Genomic DNA, 20,681 nt, shown 5'->3' on the forward strand with positions numbered 1-20,681 from the left:
CTGATTGAGGGCCTCAATGAGAATAGAGGTGAGATTAATAGTCTTAGCAAGGGCACAAGCAAGGTGAGTTATAGCATAATAGTCATGGCCCAAGAGGCCAGAAAGGCCTCCAAAAGCAAAAATCAGGGCTGCTGCTTCTTTTTCGGCGGCCAAAGTCACCCTCAGATCACAAGTGGGTGGCAGAGGCAGGGTTGGTAGGTCACGTGCCAAACGGCGTCGGGCCTTACGTGGTGATGGGTAAGGGCTAATAAGGGGCACAAGCCTGCCAATGGTACAAGGGCCGCCTGAGCTATTCGCAGGTACATAGGTGCGGGCTACACGGCCACATAACAAGAACCACCCTGTTGGTAACAAAAGGGGGTTACGGGCATATGAAATAAACTCGGTCTGAGCACACTGTAACTCGGTTTTATTCAAATCTACGCGGGGCCCTGAGGCATTAACAAACAACATGCACTGTATAGCTTGTGTAACGTTGGCTATACGAAACGCATATGTACGGCTGTCTGGGGCTGCTAACACAGTCCCCATATCATACAAATTGGCAAAGGTGGCAGTGAAAGCAAAATTACGCAAAAGGGTATGGTTTTGCAAAACAGCAGAAGAAGCACTGACACCAATAAAACAAGTGTCCATGAGCTGTCCCACGGCCATGCTGTGGGGCAGACAAAAGGCAGACGTGTTGATGGCAGTCTGTGCCAATGTTACCCATACGTTGGAGCGGTCACTGATACGTGGGCCCCACTCCAAGGCCAGTGTTACAGCAGTCCAGAGGTACCAGCGCCACAGCCAGGCCATGGTTACAAGTTCCGTAGCGTCAGCCGTTCGTTGAGCTGAGTGAGTGCTGTGATTGTAGCAGCAGCGTCCGCGTGCTTGCAGGGATGTACAAACAGCAGGCCCGTATAGGTGTCCATGGCGGTCAGCGCATAGAGCCATGAGCGCGATGGAGGTAGCGGTCCGATGTAATCGATTTGCCACTCACTACAGGGCAGGTGCCCGCGGCGTACACTTCCTGTGGCAAGCGCTAGCGCCACCGGGGCCAATTTGGTGCAGATGGTGCATTTCAGTTGGGCTGCCCGATACGCCACCAGGGGGAGGTTCTCACCCTTGGTTAAGCCATATTGGCGGGCTGCGTGAGCACCTCGGTGCCCTGACTCCACATGGAGGGCCATGGCGCGCTCTGTGATTGTGTGTCCTGCCATCTGATCCACGGCTGCATTGAATTGCACCTCCAAAGTCGTCTGTTTGGTGTGGGCATCAACGTGCCGCACCGCCAGGGGCTGCTGCCGAGCGAAAGCTAAGAGTTGCTGCCATAAGTCGGTGCCCCAGAGGGGGCGGTCCACTATTTTCCACTCCTTGGCTTCCCACGTTGTTACCCAGGTGCGCAGACCCTTGTAGACTACCCAGCTGTCAGTATAGATAAAGGTCTCCGCTTGTCCAGTTTCCACTGCCAGTGTCGCTGCCCGCAATTCCGCCCATTGGCTCGAGTTACCTGTTCCCCAGGCAAAGGCAATTTCATCCCTGTAGGGGGCGTATGCAACTGCTCGCCACTGTCTCTGTCCTGTTGCGGTGTATGTAGCAGATCCCTCGGTTACCCAGATGCTTCCTCTCCTCTCCTCAGACACGGTATCCAACGGAGGTGCCTCCGCCACCGGCGACGGGGCCACTGGTGGGTCGACGGCGGGTAGCTCATCCGCTAGCTGGGGGTCATGCTGAAAGGTAATGGCTCCCAGCAGCAGGGCATGTGGAACAGTGAGTGTGGGGGCTCCCAAGCGCATGCGCTGCTGTAAGTAGTGTTTCCACTTAAAGTGGGTAGCTGCTTGGGCTACGCCCGTATGCGCACACTCAGAGGTATCCGTGACCCACCCCATTAAGGGGATCGGGGTCCGCACGTTAACAGGGGTGACACCCGTGACCCGCTCAGTGTCCTGCAAAGCCCACACAACTGCTAGGATCTGTTTTTCCAGGGGGGTGTACCCACCTTCTGCTCCGCGGAGGGTTCGTGACCAGAAACCGATAGGTTCTTTTCGCTGGGTTCCTACCTGCTGCCACAGACCCCAGGACGCCGCATCGCCGATGGTTGTTACCTCCAGTTCAAACGGTTGGCCCTGCAGCGGTGCGGTGAGGCGGGCGTGTGCTACTACCGCCTCTTTGCAAAGATCAAAGGCGCGTTGTTGCTTTTCTGTCCAGTGCCACTGGGTGGCTTTGCGCACAAGCTCCTGTAAGGGACGCATAAGAAAAGCAAGGTGCGGAATAAAAGCACGCCAGAAACTGAGAAGGCCCAGAAAGGTTTGCAGCTGCTGTTTAGACGAGGGTGTGGGGAATGCCTGGATGGTATGCCGCACTTTCGGTGGAATGCATTTGTCTGTACCCATCCACAGCACGCCCAAATAAACCACACTGGTGGCTGGCCCCTGCACTTTCTTGGGGTTAATAGCCCACCCCCGTTCTTGCAAACCTGTTACAACGGTGTCTAAGGCAGCTTGAACAGTCGGTTCATCTGGTCCCGAGATCATCACATCATCGATGTAGTGATAGTAGGCCGTCTGGTCAGGGACGTCCAGACGCTCCAGATCGGCCTGCACTAGCTGATGGCAGATCGTCGGGGAGTGCTTAAAGCCCTGGGGTAACACGGTAAACGTGTACTGCTTTGTTAGCCACGTGAAGGCAAACTGCTCCTGACTCTCGGGATGAATGTCAACAGAGAAAAACGCATTAGCCAGGTCTATGACGGCATGCCACGGCAGGGCTGCCAGGGTGATGCGCTCCAGAATGGTAACCATGTCCGGAACTACGGCCATTAGCTCTGGGGTTACCTTATTGAGTTCTCGATAGTCCACTGTCATGCGCCATGAGCCATCCGGCTTCTTCACTGGCCAGATGGGGCTGTTAAAGGCGCTCAGCGTGGGGCGAATAATCTCCGCCTGTAACAATGCAGCTATAGTGTCACTGATCTCCTGCTCTCCACCGGGAATGCGGTACTGCTTGACTGACACCGGGGTCTGGGGGACCGGCAGGCGTACAGGCTCCCATTTGGGATGTCCCCGAAGTAGGGGCTCCACAGTTCTGATCGCCCGGATGTATCGGGGGTGCCCAAAGGCAAACAGCCCATACTGTGTGTCCACACACCGGCCACGCAAAACATCCATGCCAATGATGTATTCACCTAACGGCGCAGCCAGCACAGTCGCCCGAAAGGGAGGGGCTTTCCCCAGCGTGAGGGTGACCTCCACTGAATAAGCGGTGGTCTCCGCTCCTCTGAGGCCCTGCACAACCACCACGTGACCCGCAGTCTGGGTAGAATGCAGAATGGTCACTTCAGCTCCAGTGTCTAACAGAGCAAGCACATGCTGCTCCCCTCCCCGGGGCCACTTGATGGTTAACGGGACGAATGGGCGCCGGTCCCCTGCTGCCTGTTGCACAGCCACAGCCCGTACCACAGGGGACCCGCCTCCCCGTCACTTCCTAGGGGGAAGGGTCCAGTCGACCGGGGCACTGGGCTCGGTCCTCCCCCCAGCTCCTGTACCTTTCTGTGGTGCCTGAGTCTCGCCCACCCTCTTGGAGGCACCCACATCCTCGCTCCGCTGGGTAGGCGGCAGTTGTAACCAACGCTTGTACAAGTCTGGTGTTGGCACACCATTGATCTCCTCACGGGGCACTCCTGCCTTCAGTAAATCCGTCCACATAGTTCTCCGAGTCACCTTAACGTGCCCTTTTTCCTGTCCAGAGGCTCCTGCCCGACCACCTTTTCCTTTTGTGGCACGGACCGCTTTCGCGCCGCCTATGACAGCCTCCAACTGCATCAATGTTCCCACCAAGTCACCGACAGTCCCGCCCGCTGCCATGACCACGGCCATAAGGGAGGCCTTCAGCTCGAGAGGGGCAAGGCGTAACAGAGTGGCCTTGATGGATTTCTGGACAGTTATATCGTCCGGTCCCAGGTCGAGGGCCACAGCCCACGCCATGCCCAGCTGCCTCAGTGCACTCACCCCTTCCGGGATCGTACGCCAGGGCCTCACCTGTGCTTCCAGCTCCCCCGGGGAGGGGTAGACGTCACCCACCGCCGCAGCCAGCCAGCGGTACAGGGACTGCGCTTCAACAGCATTCCCCTGTCCATCAGTCAGACCTTGCATAGTCTGCACTCCCTGCCTGACTTGTGAATCCTGGGACAACACACCCATCTGGTGGAGCTCGTCAGGCAACAGCAACACAGAATTGCCCGCGTTGTCCCACACACGCACCAGCCAAGCCAAAAGGCCTTCCCCCGGCTTCTGCTTAAAACTCTTCACCAACTCCTGCAACTCACTTGTCTTAAACGTTCGCCAGACGTCGGAGCGCAGGTGCCCCCCTTCCGACCTCCTCTCCCGAACGGGATGTGCCTGCCTCTGGTCGGTAGGCACAGCCTCCCCGATCACCACCTCCTCCTCCTCCTCAGACGAGGAAGAGCTCCAAATGTTACCATCCCAGGTCTCAGGGTCCCAAGAGGCTAGCGCTAGGACCGCACGCACTTGGGCCTTCGACACCGGTGCTTTCCCTACTTTCGTGTGCCGCCGATTCGCAACTCTCGCTGCCAACACCTCACAACGATGGGTTAACTCTTGCGTCCTTTCGGACTGCGAGGTAACCATCTCCTGCGCAATTGCCCGCGCACCCGCCAAAGCGCAACACTCCTGCTCCTTCCCCACCAGCGCCTTCTGCAGGCGGAGAAGCTCATCACCGAGGGCCCGGAGGGCGGTCAGGAAAAGCCATGCTACCTCTCCCGCCACCTTTTTTTCCGGCCCCGGCCGGCGGCTCAACCGCAGCCGACGCAACGCCCCTTCTACCTGTACCGGCGTCACGCCTGCCGCCTCCTGCAACTCCGGCCAGTCTGCCGGGGCTGCCCAACTGGCCACCATCTGCGCTACCGGCCCCCATTGCTCCGTCGAGGGCCATCCTGGTATGCGCTGCAGGGACAGCGCTGGCTGCCCTGCCTCCCCTGCTTTCGACCAAAAGGGCATCGTACCTGGAGAACCCTGCTCGCTGCGCCAATTGTAGCCAACCAGGCTCGGGTTCCCCAGAGACGAGGCTGCACCCAGAAGGCGAGTGCTATATTTGGTTTATTGAAAGCGCGTTACACCCGCGACGGGAGCCCCGGAGACGCCGCAGTCACCAGTGGGGAAAAGCCCAACGCGTCGGAGCTTCGCTCGGGGAGAGGCTCTGTAACAGGCCTCCTAACACTAACTGATAAAGCTGAGCTCATTAACATAAGATTGCCTAAAATTGCCTATGCATTTCTTATCACTAGCTCTTGTGGCCTCCTGCCAATATACAGCCTTGGAGTTTTGGCAAGCACAACATAGTTCGCAGGTGTGAGTTGTTTTGCAACTTTCATCTTGCACAAACCAGTTCCGGTATCTTTTGTTTGTTGGCAGCATGCTTCTGTATAGGATTCTTCTGAGAGTTCACAGAGGGGTCGGACTGCTCTCATGAGACCGTTACAAAGTCTTCTCGCACCCTACAATTTCAGACAAGCACACTTCAACTCCCTGAGAGAACTCATGGGCGGGATCCCCCACGAAAGCTAATAGGAAGGGGAAAGGAATTAAGGAAAGCTGGCAATATTTTAAAAAAGTCTTATTGAAGCCTCAGGAACAAACCATCCCAAAGCTCAGTAAGAAAAGCAAACATGGTACTCAAACAACTTGGCTTAGAAGGGAAATCCTTGGTGAGCTTAAACTAAAAAAGGATGTGTATAAGAAGTGGAATTTTGGATAGATGACTAAGGAGGAGTATACATTAAATATATGTCTGGAGAATGCTGGGGGTAATCAGGAAGGTGAAAGCACAATTGGAATTGCAGCTAGCAGGGAATGTGAAGGGCAACAAGAAGGGTTTCTAGAGGCATATTAACAATAGGAGGGTTATCAGGGAGGGTGTGGACCATTACTCAATGAGTGAGGTAACCTGGTGACAGATGATGAGGGAGAGGCTGAAGTACTCAATTTTTTTTGTTTTTTTATTTTTTGTTTTTGTTTTTGTTTTTTGCCTCAGTCTTCATGGGCAGTGTTAGGTCCCCAACTAAGGCACTAGGCAATGAAGTATGGGAAGGTGGGCAGTCCCCCATGAGGAAAGAATGGGTTAAGAGTTATTTAGAAAAGCCGGATGAACAAAAATCCATGTGTCTGGATTTAATGCAGGGTACTGAGGGAATTGGCAAATGTCATTGCAGAGTCTTTGGCTGTTATTTTTGAAAACCCATGGAGATCGGAGAGGTCCCAGTTGATTGGAAAAAGGGAAAATGTAGTACCCATCTTTAAAAAGAGTGAACGACAGAGCAGCCAGCCTTATCTCAGTCCTCCAAAAAATCATGGAGGGGATCCTCAAGGAATCCATTTCAGAAAATTTAGAAGAGGGGAAATTGATCAAGAGTAGTCAATGTGGATTCACCAAGGGCAAGTCATGCCTGACCAGTCTGATTGGCTTCTATTATGAAGTAACTGTCTCTTTGGACATGGGGAAGTCAATGGATGTGATATATGTTGACTCTAGCAAAGCTTTTGATAAAGTCTCCCACAACATTCTTCCCATACATTTAAGAATTATAGTCCACTGAGGGTGGACTGGGACTGGCAGTTGGAATCTATTGGCTTCTAAAGAAGCTTGTTATCTAGAAGCCTCTGCTGATTGGCTGAGCCTCAGTAAGTGGAGGGACTTTGAGGCAGTTCAGGCCTTCATAAAGCAGTGTCCAGGCAGGTGAGCTTGTGAACAGGGAGATGGGAGAGGAAGTTCTCCAGGCAGGTAAAGGAGAAAGCAAAACAGGATTCTTAAGTAAGAGGCTGTCTGGGTGTGTTGTGTTTGGGGCTTCTGGCTGTGGCTGTGATGTATTTCTGCTCTGTGGTGTGTGGTTGTTTGTTTGTTTTTTCCCTGCCCCCCTCTCCCCCACAGAGGGTGGACTGGGACTGGCAGTTGGAATCTGTTGCCTTCTACATAAGCTTGTTATCTAGAAGCCTCTGCTCATTGGCTGAGCCTCAGTAAGGGGAAGGACTTTGAGGCAGTTCAGGGCTTTATAAAAGCATGTCCTAGCAAACAGGTGAGCTTGTGAACAGGGGACTGCAAACAGGGAGTTTAGAGTGGGAGTTTGGAAGGGAGTGGAAGGGTCCAGGGACCCTTGCCTTTCTTTTAAATCACTGTTCTAGGATGACCAACGAAGGGTCCTGTGGCACCTTATAGACTAACAGAAAAGTTTAGAGCATGAGCTTTCGTGAGTTAACTCACTTCTTCAGATGCTGGTCCTGGAAATCTGCAAGGCCAGGTATAAATAGGCCAGAGTAAGGCTGGGGATAATGAGGTTAGCTCAGTCAGGCAGGCTGAGTTGTATTGTCATCAGTAGATCTGGAGGTGTGAACTCCAAGAGAGGGGAAGCTGCTTTTGTATTTAGCCAGCCATTCACAGTCTTTGTTTAATCCTGAGCTGAGGGTGTTGAATTTGCAGATGAATTGTAGCTCAGCAATTTCTCTTTGGAGTCTGTTCTTGAAATTTCTTTGCTGCAGGATAGCTACTTTTAAATCTGCTACTGTGTGTCCTGGGAGATTGAAGTGCTCTCCTATGGGTTTTTGTATATTGCCATTTCTGATGTCTGATTTGTGTGCATTTATTCTTTTACGTAGGGACTGTCCAGTTTGTCCGATGTATATGGCAGAGGGGCATTGCTGGCACATGATGGCATAAATTACATTGGTAGATGTGCAGCTGAATGAGCCCACAATGGTGTGGCTGATCCGGTTAGGTCCTGTAATGATGTTGCTGGTGTGTATATGTGGGCAGAGCTGGCAACGAGGTTTGTTGCATGGATGGGTCCCTGAGATAGAGTGACTGTGGTGCGGTGTATAGTTGCTTGTTAGGATTTGTTTTAGGTTGGCAGGTTGTCTGTGAGCAATGATAGGTCTGCCTCCCAAGGCCTGTGAAAGTGGGGGATCATTGTCTAGGATGGGTTGTAGATCCCTGATGATGCGCTGTAGAGGTTTTAGCTGAGGACTGTAGGTGATGGCTAGTGGCGTTCTGTTGGTTTCTCTCTTGGGCTTGTCCTGTAGTAGGAGGCTTCGTGGCACACGTCTGGCTCTGTTGATTTGTTTTCTCACTTCCTCAGGTGGGTATTGCAGTCTCAGGAATGCTTGGTGCAGATCCTGTAGGTGTTTGTCTCTGTCGGAGGGATTGGAACAAATGCGGTTATATCTAAGTGCTTGGCTGTAAACGATGGATCGTGTGGTGTGTCTGGGATGGAAGCTGGAGGCATGGAGGTAGGAGTAGCGAACAGTGGGTTTACGGTACAGGGTGGTACTGATGTGTCCATTGTGTATAAGCACGGTAGTGTCAAGGAAGTGGATCTCCTGTGTAGATTGGTCCAGGCTGAGCTTGATGTTGGGTTGGAAGTTGTTGAAGTCCCGGTGGAATTCCTCCAGTCTCCTTCCCATGGGTCCAGATGATGAAGATGTCGTCAATGTAGCGTAAATAGAGCCGGGGTGTTAGTGGACGAGAGTTGAGGAAGCGTTGTTCTAGGTCAGCCATGAAAATATTGGCATATTGAGGGGCCATGCGGGTACCCATATCTGTGCTGCTGATTTGAAAGTATATATTGTCACTGAATCTGAAATAGTTGTGTGTGAGTATAAAGTTGCAGAGCTCAGCCGCCAGATGTGCTGTAGCATCATCAGGGATACTGTTCCAGATGGCATTTATTCCATCTTTGTGTGGGATGTTGGTATACAGAGCCTCTACATCCATGGTTGCTAGGATAGTGTTTTCTGGTAGGTCACCAACGTATTGCAGTCTTCTCAGGAAGTCAGTGGTGTCGCGGAGGTAGCTGGGGGTGTTGGTGACATAGGGTGTGAGGAGAGAGTCCACATAACCAGACAGTCCTTCAGTGAGAGTGCCAATACCAGAGATGATGGGGCGTCCAGGATTTCCAGGCTTGTGGATTTTGGGTAGTAAGTAGAATAACCCTGGACGGGGCTCTAGAGGTGTGTTGGAGTACATCTGTTCTTGTGCTTGTGTAGGGAGTGTCCTGAGCAGACGGTGTAGTTTTTTAGTGTATTCCTCGGTGGGGTCTGAGGAAAGTAGCCTGTAAAATCTGGTATTGCAGAGTTGTCTGGAAGCCTCCTTCTGGTAGTCAGACCTGTCCATGATGACAGTAGCTCCTCCTTTATCTGCCTCTTTGATTATAATGTCAGGGTTGCTTCTGAGGTTGTGGATGGCATGGCATTCCGCACGACTGAGGTTGTGAGGCAAACGATGTTGTTTCTCCACAATTTCTGTCTGTGCGCGTCGGCGGAAGCATTCTATGTATAGGTCCAGACTGTTGTTTCTGCCCTCGGGAGAAGTCCACGTGGAGTTACTCTTCTTGTGCTGCTGGGAGGTTGTCTGTGTAATGGTGTGTTGGTCAGTGTTGTGTTGAAAGTATTCTTTGAGTCTGAGACGGCGAAAGTAGGCTTCCAGATCACCGCAGAACTGTATCATGTTTGTGCGTGTGGTGGGGCAAAAAGAGAGTCCCCGAGAAAGGGCAGACTCTTCTGCTGAGCTGAGTGTGTAGCTGGACAGATTGATGATATTGCTGGCTGAGTTAGTGGTACCACTGCTGTGGCTCTGTGTGGCAGGCAGGAGTTTAGAAAGTTTGCAGTCCTTTTTCTTCTGTATAGTAGTGAAAGGTCTAGTGTAAATCTCTTGTCTTATTTTAGTAAAGTTCAGCAGCGTGGAAGTTTGTGTTGAAGGTTGGTTATTGATGAAAGACTCCAGATTGGAGAGCTCTTTTTTGATGTTCTCCTGTTTGTTGTACAGGACGCTGATCAGGTGGTTCCTCAGTTTCTTTGAGAGTGTGTGGCATAATCTCTCACTGTAGTCTGTGCAGTATGTAGATTGCAAAGGATTTTTCACCTTCAGTCCATTCGGTATGATGTCCATTCGTTTGCATTTGGAGAGAAAGATGATGTCTGTCTGAATTTGTGCAAGCTTCCTCATGAGATTGATAGATTTCCATTCCATACGGCTAAATGCAGTGCCTTGCATGTTGTCAAGTATCAGAGGGGTAGCTGTGTTAGTCTGGATCTGTAGAGCAACGAAGGGTCCTGTGGCACCTTATAGATTAACAGAAAAGTTTAGAGCATGAGCTTTCGTGAGTTAACTCACTTCTTCAGATGCTGGTCCTGGAAATCTGCAAGGCCAGGTATAAATAGGCCAGAGTAAGGCTAGGGATAACGAGGTTAGCTCAGTCAGGCAGGCTGAGTTGTATTGTCATCAGTAGATCTGGAGGTGTGAACTCCAAGAGAGGGGAAGCTGCTTTTGTATTTAGCCAGCCATTCACAGTCTTTGTTTAATCCTGAGCTGAGGGTATTGAATTTGCAGATGAATTGTAGCTCAGCAATTTCTCTTTGGAGTCTGTTCTTGAAATTTCTTTGCTGCAGGATAGCTACTTTTAAATCTGCTACTGTGTGTCCTGGGAGATAGAAGTGCTCTCCTATGGGTTTTTGTATATTGCCATTTCTGATGTCTGATTTGTGTGCATTACATTGGTAGATGTGCAGCTGAATGAGCCCACAATGGTGTGGCTGATCCGGTTAGGTCCTGTAATGATGTTGCTGGTGTGTATATGTGGGCAGAGCTGGCAGCGAGGTTTGTTGCATGGATGGGTCCCTGAGATAGAGTGACTGTGGTGCGGTGTATAGTTGCTTGTTAGGATTTGTTTTAGGTTGGCAGGTTGTCTGTGAGCAATGATAGGTCTGCCTCCCAAGGCCTGTGAAAGTGGGGGATCATTGTCTAGGATGGGTTGTAGATCCCTGATGATGCGCTGTAGAGGTTTTAGCTGAGGACTGTAGGTGATGGCTAGTGGCGTTCTGTTGGTTTCTCTCTTGGGCTTGTCCTGTAGTAGGAGGCTTCGTGGCACACGTCTGGCTCTGTTGATTTGTTTTCTCACTTCCTCAGGTGGGTATTGCAGTCTCAGGAATGCTTGGTGCAGATCCTGTAGGTGTTTGTCTCTGTCGGAGGGATTGGAACAAATGCGGTTATATCTAAGTGCTTGGCTGTAAACGATGGATCGTGTGGTGTGTCTGGGATGGAAGCTGGAGGCATGGAGGTAGGAGTAGCGGTCAGTGGGTTTACGGTACAGGGTGGTACTGATGTGTCCATTGTGTATAAGCACGATAGTGTCAAGGAAGTGGATCTCCTGTGTAGATTGGTCCAGGCTGAGCTTGATGTTGGGGTGGAAGTTGTTGAAGTCCCAGTGGTCATGGATGGCAGAACACGGACCAATGGTCTCAAGTCGCGGTCGGGAAGGTCAAGGTTGAACATTAGGAACAACTTTTTCACTAGGAGGGTGGTGAAGCATTGGAATGGTCTACCCAGGGAAGTAGTGGAGTCTCCATCCCTGCAGGTGTTTAAGTCTCACCTTAACAAAGCCCTGGTGGGGCTGATCTGATGGGTTTGGTCCTGCTTAGAGCAGGGGGCTGGACTCGATGGCTCTTTTTAGGTCTGTTCCAGCTCTATTGTTCTATGATTGGATATATGGACTGTAAGACGGATAGAAAGCTGACTTGGTGGACAGGCTCAACATGCTCAACAGGTAGTGGTCAATGGTCTTTGTCTGGTTGGTGGTCAGTTTATTCCAAGCTCATGGGAATAAGGGGACTTCAAAGTTGGCGGGGTCCTTTCGAAGAGGAGCCCCGTCTGGACGAGATGGGCGGCAGCGAACCGCGTCAATTTCGAAGTGCTGCTGCCACCCGCATGCTAATGAAGTGCTGAATATGCATTTTGAGTGCTTCGTTAGTAAACTTCGAAAAGGCCATTTGCGTGGCCATTTCGAAGTTTGGGGCTCGTGTAGACATAGCCAATGACAGCTGAGCGTGTGGATCAAGCTGGCTACACAGTGAAACCGCAGAGGATGCTCAGCCTACAATCAGTGTTTCATTAACTAGCAGACTTTTAGGCCTCAAGGGACCATTAGAATATCTAATCCGACCTCTGTGTTTCCCAACCCTCTGGTATATCACAGCAAGTAAGCTTTGATCCAAGCACACAACAGAAGGGTATCTAGATTTCATTAGAAGACATCAGGAAATGGAGAACCTGTCATTTGGTGTGGTAGTTTGTCCCAATGGTGAATCATTTTCACAGTGAACCATTTGTGCTTTATTTCCACTATGATTTTTTTTTTTTCTGTTTTCATGTTCCAGCTACTGGGCTTGTTCTACCTCTCTCTGCAACATCAAACAGCCTTTTAACGCCTGGCATGTTCTCTCCAGGAAGGCACTTAGACATTTTCATGATGTCACCTCAAAGTCGTCTTTTGTACAATCTAAACATTTAAATACTTCTGTGTGTGTGTGTGTTTTCTTTAGCCCTCAAAATATTGGACTCTTTCCAACATGTTTTTTAAAATGTGGTGCTTAAAAAGGCTGCAGTATCCAATCTCAGTCCTAATGATGCTGTGTAACCTCCCTGACCTTCTCATTCCTCTGCTCATGTGTCTAAGGATGGCGAGCACTGAATAGGGATGGTTTGTTTCATGTCAGTCAGTCACTCCCATTCCTCTGTGTGTGTGTGTGTGTGTGTGTGTGTGTGTGTGTGTGAGAGACCTCTCCCTGTGCAAACCCTACAGAGAAGAAGGTAAATACCCTAGATATTCATTATTTCTTTTTAACAAGGGTTTAGCCTGCTAGGTGTTAATTTGAATGTTTGAAATGCATAGTTCTGATTAACTGGCAATGAATTCATTTCAGTACAAGTGATCTTACCAGGTATCTTGTATTCAGCATAGGCAAATATTGTCACCCTAACAAAAATGAAACAGAAAATCACTCCCTACTGCACACATAAAGACAGAACTCTAAATAATAAGAGGTCAAATTTTCTCACAGCCACCAGAAGTACATCATCTCTGGGGAGTCAGGAGTAGCAGAGTTGCTGAGAGAGTAGAGGAAATTGCTGGAAGGTGCACAGTGTGAACTTGTGGATCTAGTCACCTTCTAGATACTGTAGCGAAGGGTCCTGTGGCACCTTATAGGCTAACAGAAAAGTTTTGTTAGTCTATAAGGTGCCACAGGACCCTTCGTTGCTGTTACAGATCCAGACCAACACGGCTACCCCTCTGATCCTTCTAGATGCTGCGTGCTCAGCTTGTCCAGTTTACAGTGAAAGGACACCTGAATGAGAGACGCCATCTCAGCGGAGAAGCACGTGGTGACTGCGGTGTGGAAGATGGTGATACTCATGATGGGGGAGAACCTGTTCTGCGTGGAAAAGTTGACTGTCGGGGTTGCATTAATACAGGTGTGCAGGGCCCATATTCACATCTTACTGCAAAAGACCGTGACACTTGGCAATGTTCGTGACATGGCTGATGGTTCTGCAAGAATAGCTTTCCTTCCTGGAGAATGAGATATAGGTGGTACATGTATTCCAATATTGCCACCAGACCACCTTGTGTCCAAGTCCATTAGACAGAAGGCGGACTTCTCCCTGGAGCTACAGGTGCTTGGGCATCACTGTGGACATTTTCACAGATGTTCCCAGAGACTGATCTGGAATGGTGCATGACACACCCAGGTTCAGGAACACTGACCTGTGGAGGAGGCAGCAAGCAGGCACTTTCTTTCCAGACCAGACGATGACTATAGGTCAGTGGTTTTCAGCTGGTGTTCCATGGCATGCTGGTGTGCCATGAAATTTCATCAGTTTCTCCTCACTGTTGCTATTTGCAGAAGATCTTCTGCTGTAAGGAGATACCTTCCTTTTGCCTCCATGAAACAACTGAGTAACTTCAAGCAGTTACTTAATTACCCACCATCCCTAGCATGGTGCACATTCATTCTCCTACTTTTTTCCCACATATTAAAGATAGCGTGTTCTGTGGTGGATTTGAAACATTAATGAATTTGCTCCTTATTAATCTTGTTGTACACACTGCTGTGTTGCAAATCTTTGTCATAACAATGTAACCACAGTAAATATAAGTAAATGTGGCATTTAGGAGCAGTTGATTTCATTGAAAAAAAGTGGGCGTGCTGTGGAACTGTTTGTCTCTTGGAAGTGTGTGGTGTTATTGAAAAGGTTGGGTACTACTGTTGGGGGGGAAGTTCAGATTCTCCAGAGTCCCTGTTATGGGGTCATTTTAATTTTATTTTTTCCAAAATATCCCAAGGTTCACTACTGTTACTCAGAGCTCCACCCCCACTGAGATTCCTGGGGTCAGCAATGTGTCATTCCCTGCTCCTCCGTTTCCTCTCAGACCAAATTCCCTGCCCCATCTCTTTTCATTAGGCCACATGCTTCTCCACTTTCCATGAAGCTCCCCGACTTGGCAGGCCAGAACTGGGCCACAGTAACAATGGTCCTGGAGACGAGGCTACTGTGGGAGCCTGTGGTGGGCCCTCAAGATATGCCCCTCTTCTGAGGACTTTCCCGCTGTCCTCACATCCTTGTGGCCTGGTCCATATCCCCTCAGTCAGGCCTCATCAGCCTAGTCATGGCTCCCCTTTCCTCAGTGTCACAGGGGTGGGAGTAGGGGAGCCCAGGCCCTCCCTCTCAACTGAGCTCTGGCCCAGAGCACTGTCAGTATTGTGGCCTTTGTTCTCCAACCATCAGCTCAGCAGGGATCCCACACTTCAGCATGCTGAGCTATCAGATAACCTCCCAGCTCCTTGCCCTGGGCTCCTGCCTACTCCATTCCAGACACTACATGCCAGCCTGGCTCTGGTTGCATCTCCTTGAGCTGCTGCTGGTGTTGCTCAAGCTGATGCTGCTTGGTCAGGATGGTACCTCCTATGGCAGGTGTTTCTCTCAAGCTGCAGAAGGAGCTCCTTCTCCGCAGCTGACCAGACCCAAGAGACTGGCCTTTCTGGCCTTTATACTGGGGCTGCAGTTGAAGCATGGCCAGCAGGGCTGAAGGAGAAGTGCCTTTTCCACCCAGCAAGCCTGGGCCCCACCCACTGGCTAGTGTGGTGTTGGTCTACCCCATCACAGAGCCCCAGGTTATCTACTATCTCTGGGGTGCATGTTTTGGGGCTGGCACACATGCTGAGGGCTTCTCTTGGGCCTCAAATCCCTCACCCAGAGCAGATGGAGTGTTCGGGCCTTTGTAAAGTGGCTCAAGCTTCCTGGGAAGCTACTATCAGGATCTAGCTCTAGATTCTAACTAGGAGTGGGACTGGAGCCTCAGGTAATGAGGAGCTGTATTTGATGGAGTCCTAGAAAAAGAGATGGGGTTGAAGGAGGGATCTAAGGAGAAAAGGAGGATAAGAGTTCTGGGCCTCCTGGATGAAGAAAAAGGGATGGGTCAGGATCACACAAGGAATGGGGCTTCTGCATGTCATCAGCTTTTACCTTCCAAAATTGTAGTCACCCAACACTGATGGGGTGTGGCTGTGATAGGAGCTAGATGTGCCTCTCTGGTGCAGCTGGGGAGAGTCTCCAGCACTTCCTAATCCACTAAGCCAGCACAAACAGAGTGGGAAAGAAGGAAATGTGAAACTGATTCCCTGCCAGGACTCCTGTGTATCACACCCTCAACAGTACACAGAGATCTGCCTGTCTTTGGAGGAGAAAGGACTCAACAGGCATTCTGTGTTCAGAGCTACCAATGCTAGCTGGGGCGGGGGGTGAGACTGAATGGCTTCTCCTGTGACCTCTAACATGGCTCAACTCACAATCATCTACTGATGGTGTTGGGAAAGGTTGGATGGTTGTGCTCCTTGAACGGACCCTCTCCGCAGTTGGTGCAATGCTCAGGGTTGAGGCAGTGCCAAGATCACTCAAAAGGCCAGGAGAGGGACTGCAAAACAGTTCTGCAGGTTTTTTTTCCCCCATGGCCCATGAATGTTTAGCCAGAGACAGAACAGTCACCAGCCACATGAACTGGGAAACAACTTTCATATCACTTGTCTTTATTGACCGCATCAGCATCAACTCTGAAATTGGGTCACCAAAGGATACATTGCTCTATGGGCTAACATTTCTTCAGCACTCTTGCTTTCCATGAGCATAGACACTTGGTAAAATATACTTCCTGCCTTAGTTGTGCTCCCCCACATTCCTGTACTCTCTCACCAGTGTTCAAGGGACAGCCCTTCCCCCATTGCTCCATACCATGGCTCTCATCTAAGCTGCTGTCTGCACAGTGGTAAAATGAAGGTTATGTCATCCCAGAAGTAAGAGACAAGCATGGATTTGGTGACCCATATTTTTCATCAGCCATGTGACTACTGCTTGAGATGGGTGAAGAACTGTCCCTTTATTTGATGAACACTCTGAAGATACTTGCACGAAGGTTTTTGATTTTCAGGCTATATATGATTGGGTTCATCAGTGGTGGAAAGAGCAGAGAAACATATCCCATGAGAATTGCAAGCAGGTGAGAAGGGCTTACCCCGTATCTGTGTATCACAGCCAGGCCAATCTCTGCTGTGTAGAAGAGCAGGACGGCACAGATGTGGGAGACACAGGTGTTCAGGGCCCTGAGACACTCCTTGCGGGATGCCACACTCAGCGCTGTTTTCAGAATCATCACATAAGATAAAAGGATAAATAGTGAGTCGAAACCCATTGTTACAAGTGTGGTAAACATGCCATAGATGTTGTTGACTGTAGTGTCAGAACAAGCCAAATGCATGACTGCCTGGTGGAGACAGTAGGAATGGGAAAGGACATTGTCTCGACAGTATTGGAACCTTTTCAGAAGAAAGGGGAATGGGATCATTAAGACCACCCCTCTCACCACACATACCAGTCCCATCATGGCTATTCTTGGCAGAGTTAAGATGGAAGCATATCTCAGTGGATTACAGATTGCGATGAAGCGGTCGAAGGCCATCAACAAGAGGATGGAGGATTCAATGCATTGAAGTGTGTGGATGAAGAACAGCTGGGCAAAACAGGCATGCAGGTTGATCTCCCTAGAGTTAAACATGTATATTCCCAGGATTGTTGGTATTGTGGTTATAGATAAGACAAGGTCTGTGATGGCCAACAGGGAAAGGAAAATGTACATGGGCTCATGGAGGCTTGGATCTGTTTTTACAATGAACAGAATGACTGAATTTCCTACGATCATAATAGCGTACATAAAGCAGAAGGCAATAGAGATCCAGAGATGAGTGTTCTCCTGCCCAGATATCCCGGTAAGAATGAACACTGTATGTGATAATTTGGTTTCATTGACAGCTGACATTATGTACTGGGCAGGTTAGAGAAGTTATGAGCTTTCCTTCCTGAAAAGAAAAAGAACAGAAGATTAGAAGATATTTAGCGAGATATCAATGTGCCCTTACTAATAGCTTATGGTGATGCCCTCTGTCACCAAGAATCTTCCCAAGAGAAGCTGAAAGTGCTTTGCCTGCCCACGACATGCTGCAACTATGCAGTTCAATCATCCTACATGCTTCTCTTCTTCCTTACAGGATCTCCACCGTCTCATCATGCTTAGCTCTGTAGCTCTTTGACAAAATAAAAGCTAACACAGTTACTTCACCTGCCATAGTTGAAGTTGGTGTCATAAATGGGTGAATTGTCCAAATACTGGAATTTTACCCATAACCACTGAAGTGTGGAAGTTACTTCAGCCTTGCTTATGTGAGAGGAGATGGGTATGAATTACATACAACCACCATTACATTTTCCTTCCCTCTACCTTTGCTGAAACATGGATCAGCAGCACTTTTCCCTCAGGCATTTTTGAAAAGTCTCCAGCAGGTATTGTAGAAGGACTGAGTGCAAAACTCCGAATGTATATTTTAGAAAGAGCTTTTAGACTGTTGCCAGGATCCATTATCATACAATTTTTGACTGAACAGAGTTAACACTGCAAACCCATTGCAATTTTCTTTCAAGAACTTTGGAAATACTTATGAAACCAAAATCCTTCAGGCTGTAAAGTTTCCACAGCTCCTTCCTGAAGAGGTTACAAAAATTCTGCCACAGGGTTTTGATATTCATGCATGCCATGAAAAGTTACTTTGTAATATTTTTATGAAAAATATTTTGGCACAAACTTTACCCATGCATACTTTAGTACAAGTTGAACCTCTCTAGTATGGCACCCTCAGGAACTTACCAGTGCTGAACAAGACAATTCTGAACCTCGGGAGGCCAATATTGTCTAGCAGCATTACGAACACAATCACTGCTCACTTGGCTCTGAGAAGACATATAGGGTATATTACAGCCCAAGAATAGCACAGAACACTGAGAGCCAGGACTGGTGGCTGGAAACAAACTTCATGAAACCACAACAAAACTTGGCCAAAGCCATCATAAATGGTCATCCAGCTAACTAAACTTATGCCAGGTTATGAATGTTGCTGGACGAGAGAGTGAAGGATTAGAGAAGTTCAGCCTGTACACACTTGACCCATTTCTTTATCCTCTGACCTTTTTAAGGGCAATTTAAGAGGTTATAGAGGGGTTTAAAACATAGCATCTGTCATCTGGGTTTCTTTCAGCCGTAAAATGTTTAATGCACTTAGTCCTCATTCATTCACCTGCCAGCAACTGAGAGCCTAGCAGCTTTTCTGTCCTCTTGCTAACAGCTGACTGGTTCTCCTCAAGTTCTGTTTGGTGAATACACAGCCTGCATCTGTTGTGGTAACAGGCATTGGGGTCTTTATATGAAACACTCATTCCCTGAGCTCTCACTGTCTAGTGAAAAGTAACCCCAACACCTAGTATTCAGGCACAGTGAAGGTTTGTGGGAGTGAATAGCAAAGCCAAGTGCACGAGTATTCATGGAATTGAAACATCTTTTCACCTGACTGTGGTGTGCTGGTCTCTTTCCCTCTTTCTCTCTCTCTGACTGTGTAAGTGTCTTATTCCTAACAGAATATCGCACCCAAGAATACCATAGAGACAGACTTGGAGCTGAGCTGCCATAAATAATATATATGTTAATCCCAGTTCTTGTCATGTTTTCTCTAGAGCTATAATGGGTTAACTACTGGGATGTTTCTGTTGTGGCTGTGTTAGGTAAAACCCATCTGGGTCTTCTAAGTTTAACTACCAGCTGCTGGGAAAGAAGCATAGTGGGAAGTCAAAGCTGAAGAAGACCCATCACCCAGTCAGCACTTCAGGGAAATTTAGTGATGACAACAGACTTACTAGCTAGAAGCACGTATTTCCTGGCTCCAGTTATTTTACATAGCTTGTGCGTCCAGCAATGGATGTCTGTGCAGAGGTGGGGCAGCTGCTGTCTCTGATGTTTGTTGTACTGTATTTCTGGACCCAACCTGAGGTTGGTAGAATCAGGGGATCCCACCTGATGAGAGGGCAGAAACATGGCTTTCACAAACCATGGAGGAGCAGGGATAAGTGTATCCTTGTAACTCTGAGGGGTACCTACAGGTCAGAAAAGCTGGAGCCTTCAGCCAGGCAGGAAAGAGAAAAGGGCCATAATGGACTTGTCACCATAGAGCAATGCAGCTCTGAATTCCTGCTCTCAGAATAAGCCAGAGAGTAAAACCTTTCAAAAGACATTTGCTGGTTAAATTTACTGGAGCAAATAAACCAGAGGTGATTTAGGAAGAAATTACTGATATTTCCTGGGATTCTCTTTTGCTTAGCACCCCTCAGAATCAGGCCCACCACACAGGGCACCTCTAGAAATGGGACTGACTGAGAATATGACATGACTCCCCTCTTTTTTAATACTCCAAGCTCTCTTTCAATGTCACATGACTGTGTAGCTTCAACAGTCCACAGCGGAATATCAGCCGAGGTCGGGGGGCGGGGGGGCGGTTCCTTAGCTCCCTCGCACTGCCTGCCCTCCAGCCGTTCGACTGAGTCACCCCAACAGCCCAGCTCAGTCCTCTGCCTCTGCACAGGACTTCCTGGAAATGCAATCCACTGGCAGCCTTTGCCATTCACTTCCCCTTGTAAAGATACTGAATCCTGCCAACGTACCAAATTCCTGCAAGAAGGGGGAGCTGCTGACACCAGGCGTCTTCACCCTAAAGCACAAGGAGTCGTTGGAGAGGTGCCTCAGGCAGCAGGCAGTGTGTGTTCGAATAAAGAGGCAACTGCCTTTATGAAGCATCCTGGCACGTTCCCTTCGGGTTCACTTGGCCTTCAGGGATCCTCAGCTGTTTACCTTTATGTGCACCAGGTTCACCAAGTCACAGCCAAAGGCCAACAGCACGAGGTCAAGTCACAGGGGATGGGGTGGTGCTACACAACTCTTCTGCAGCGCCAGCTCTACTGCAGGCTCTGTTCCTGGAATCCAGGCTTGTCAGCACTATTCGTATGGTTCAGATTAGTCACTTGTCCCCCTGGGCACAGTTGAATGGTCTGTGATGCAGATGACAATTGCTCACTGGGGAAAGAGACTTCTGAAAAATGGCCATTTGTTTTGAGGGCAATGGAGTGCAGGAAGATGACACCACACTCCCACACCCACTTGCAGGGAATTTTTTCCCCTAATGCAGCAGCAAAAAAAAACTGCAATGGGACTCAGGGAACTGTGTGATAGGTTTCCACAATGCACCACTGTGGGCAGGTGTGGACACTCAACTTTATAAAATTGAGTATAACAAATTCAAATTCGATAAATTCAAATTTATTTCATAGAGTAGACATACTCACAAAAAACATTTGACCTAAAGGGGTTATGCCTTTCATGAGGCACAAACTTGCACTGACTTTGTTGTCCATGGGCAACCACCTGTGAGGACACT

The 20,681-nt window shown here is 49.2% G+C and overlaps 2 protein-coding genes across 2 annotated transcripts; both read right to left on the minus strand.

Annotated features, from left to right (window-relative positions):
- Positions 1-800: 800 nt before the first annotated feature.
- LOC142007683 (uncharacterized) lies at positions 801-13,235 on the minus strand. Its single transcript, XM_074984372.1, has 3 exons — positions 13,108-13,235; positions 2,145-3,066; positions 801-1,712 (listed from the first exon to the last, which is right to left on the minus strand). Exons 1-3 carry the CDS (start codon positions 13,233-13,235, stop codon positions 801-803), a joined length of 1,962 nt encoding a protein of 653 aa, XP_074840473.1.
- A 3,017-nt stretch (positions 13,236-16,252) lies between these two features.
- LOC142003106 (olfactory receptor 51G2-like) lies at positions 16,253-17,188 on the minus strand. The gene has a single exon (XM_074979786.1). It carries the CDS (start codon positions 17,186-17,188, stop codon positions 16,253-16,255), a length of 936 nt encoding a protein of 311 aa, XP_074835887.1.
- Positions 17,189-20,681: the final 3,493 nt, after the last annotated feature.

This window comes from Carettochelys insculpta, chromosome 1 (assembly GCF_033958435.1).
Source record: "Carettochelys insculpta isolate YL-2023 chromosome 1, ASM3395843v1, whole genome shotgun sequence".
Taxonomy (NCBI): Eukaryota; Metazoa; Chordata; order Testudines; family Carettochelyidae; genus Carettochelys; species Carettochelys insculpta.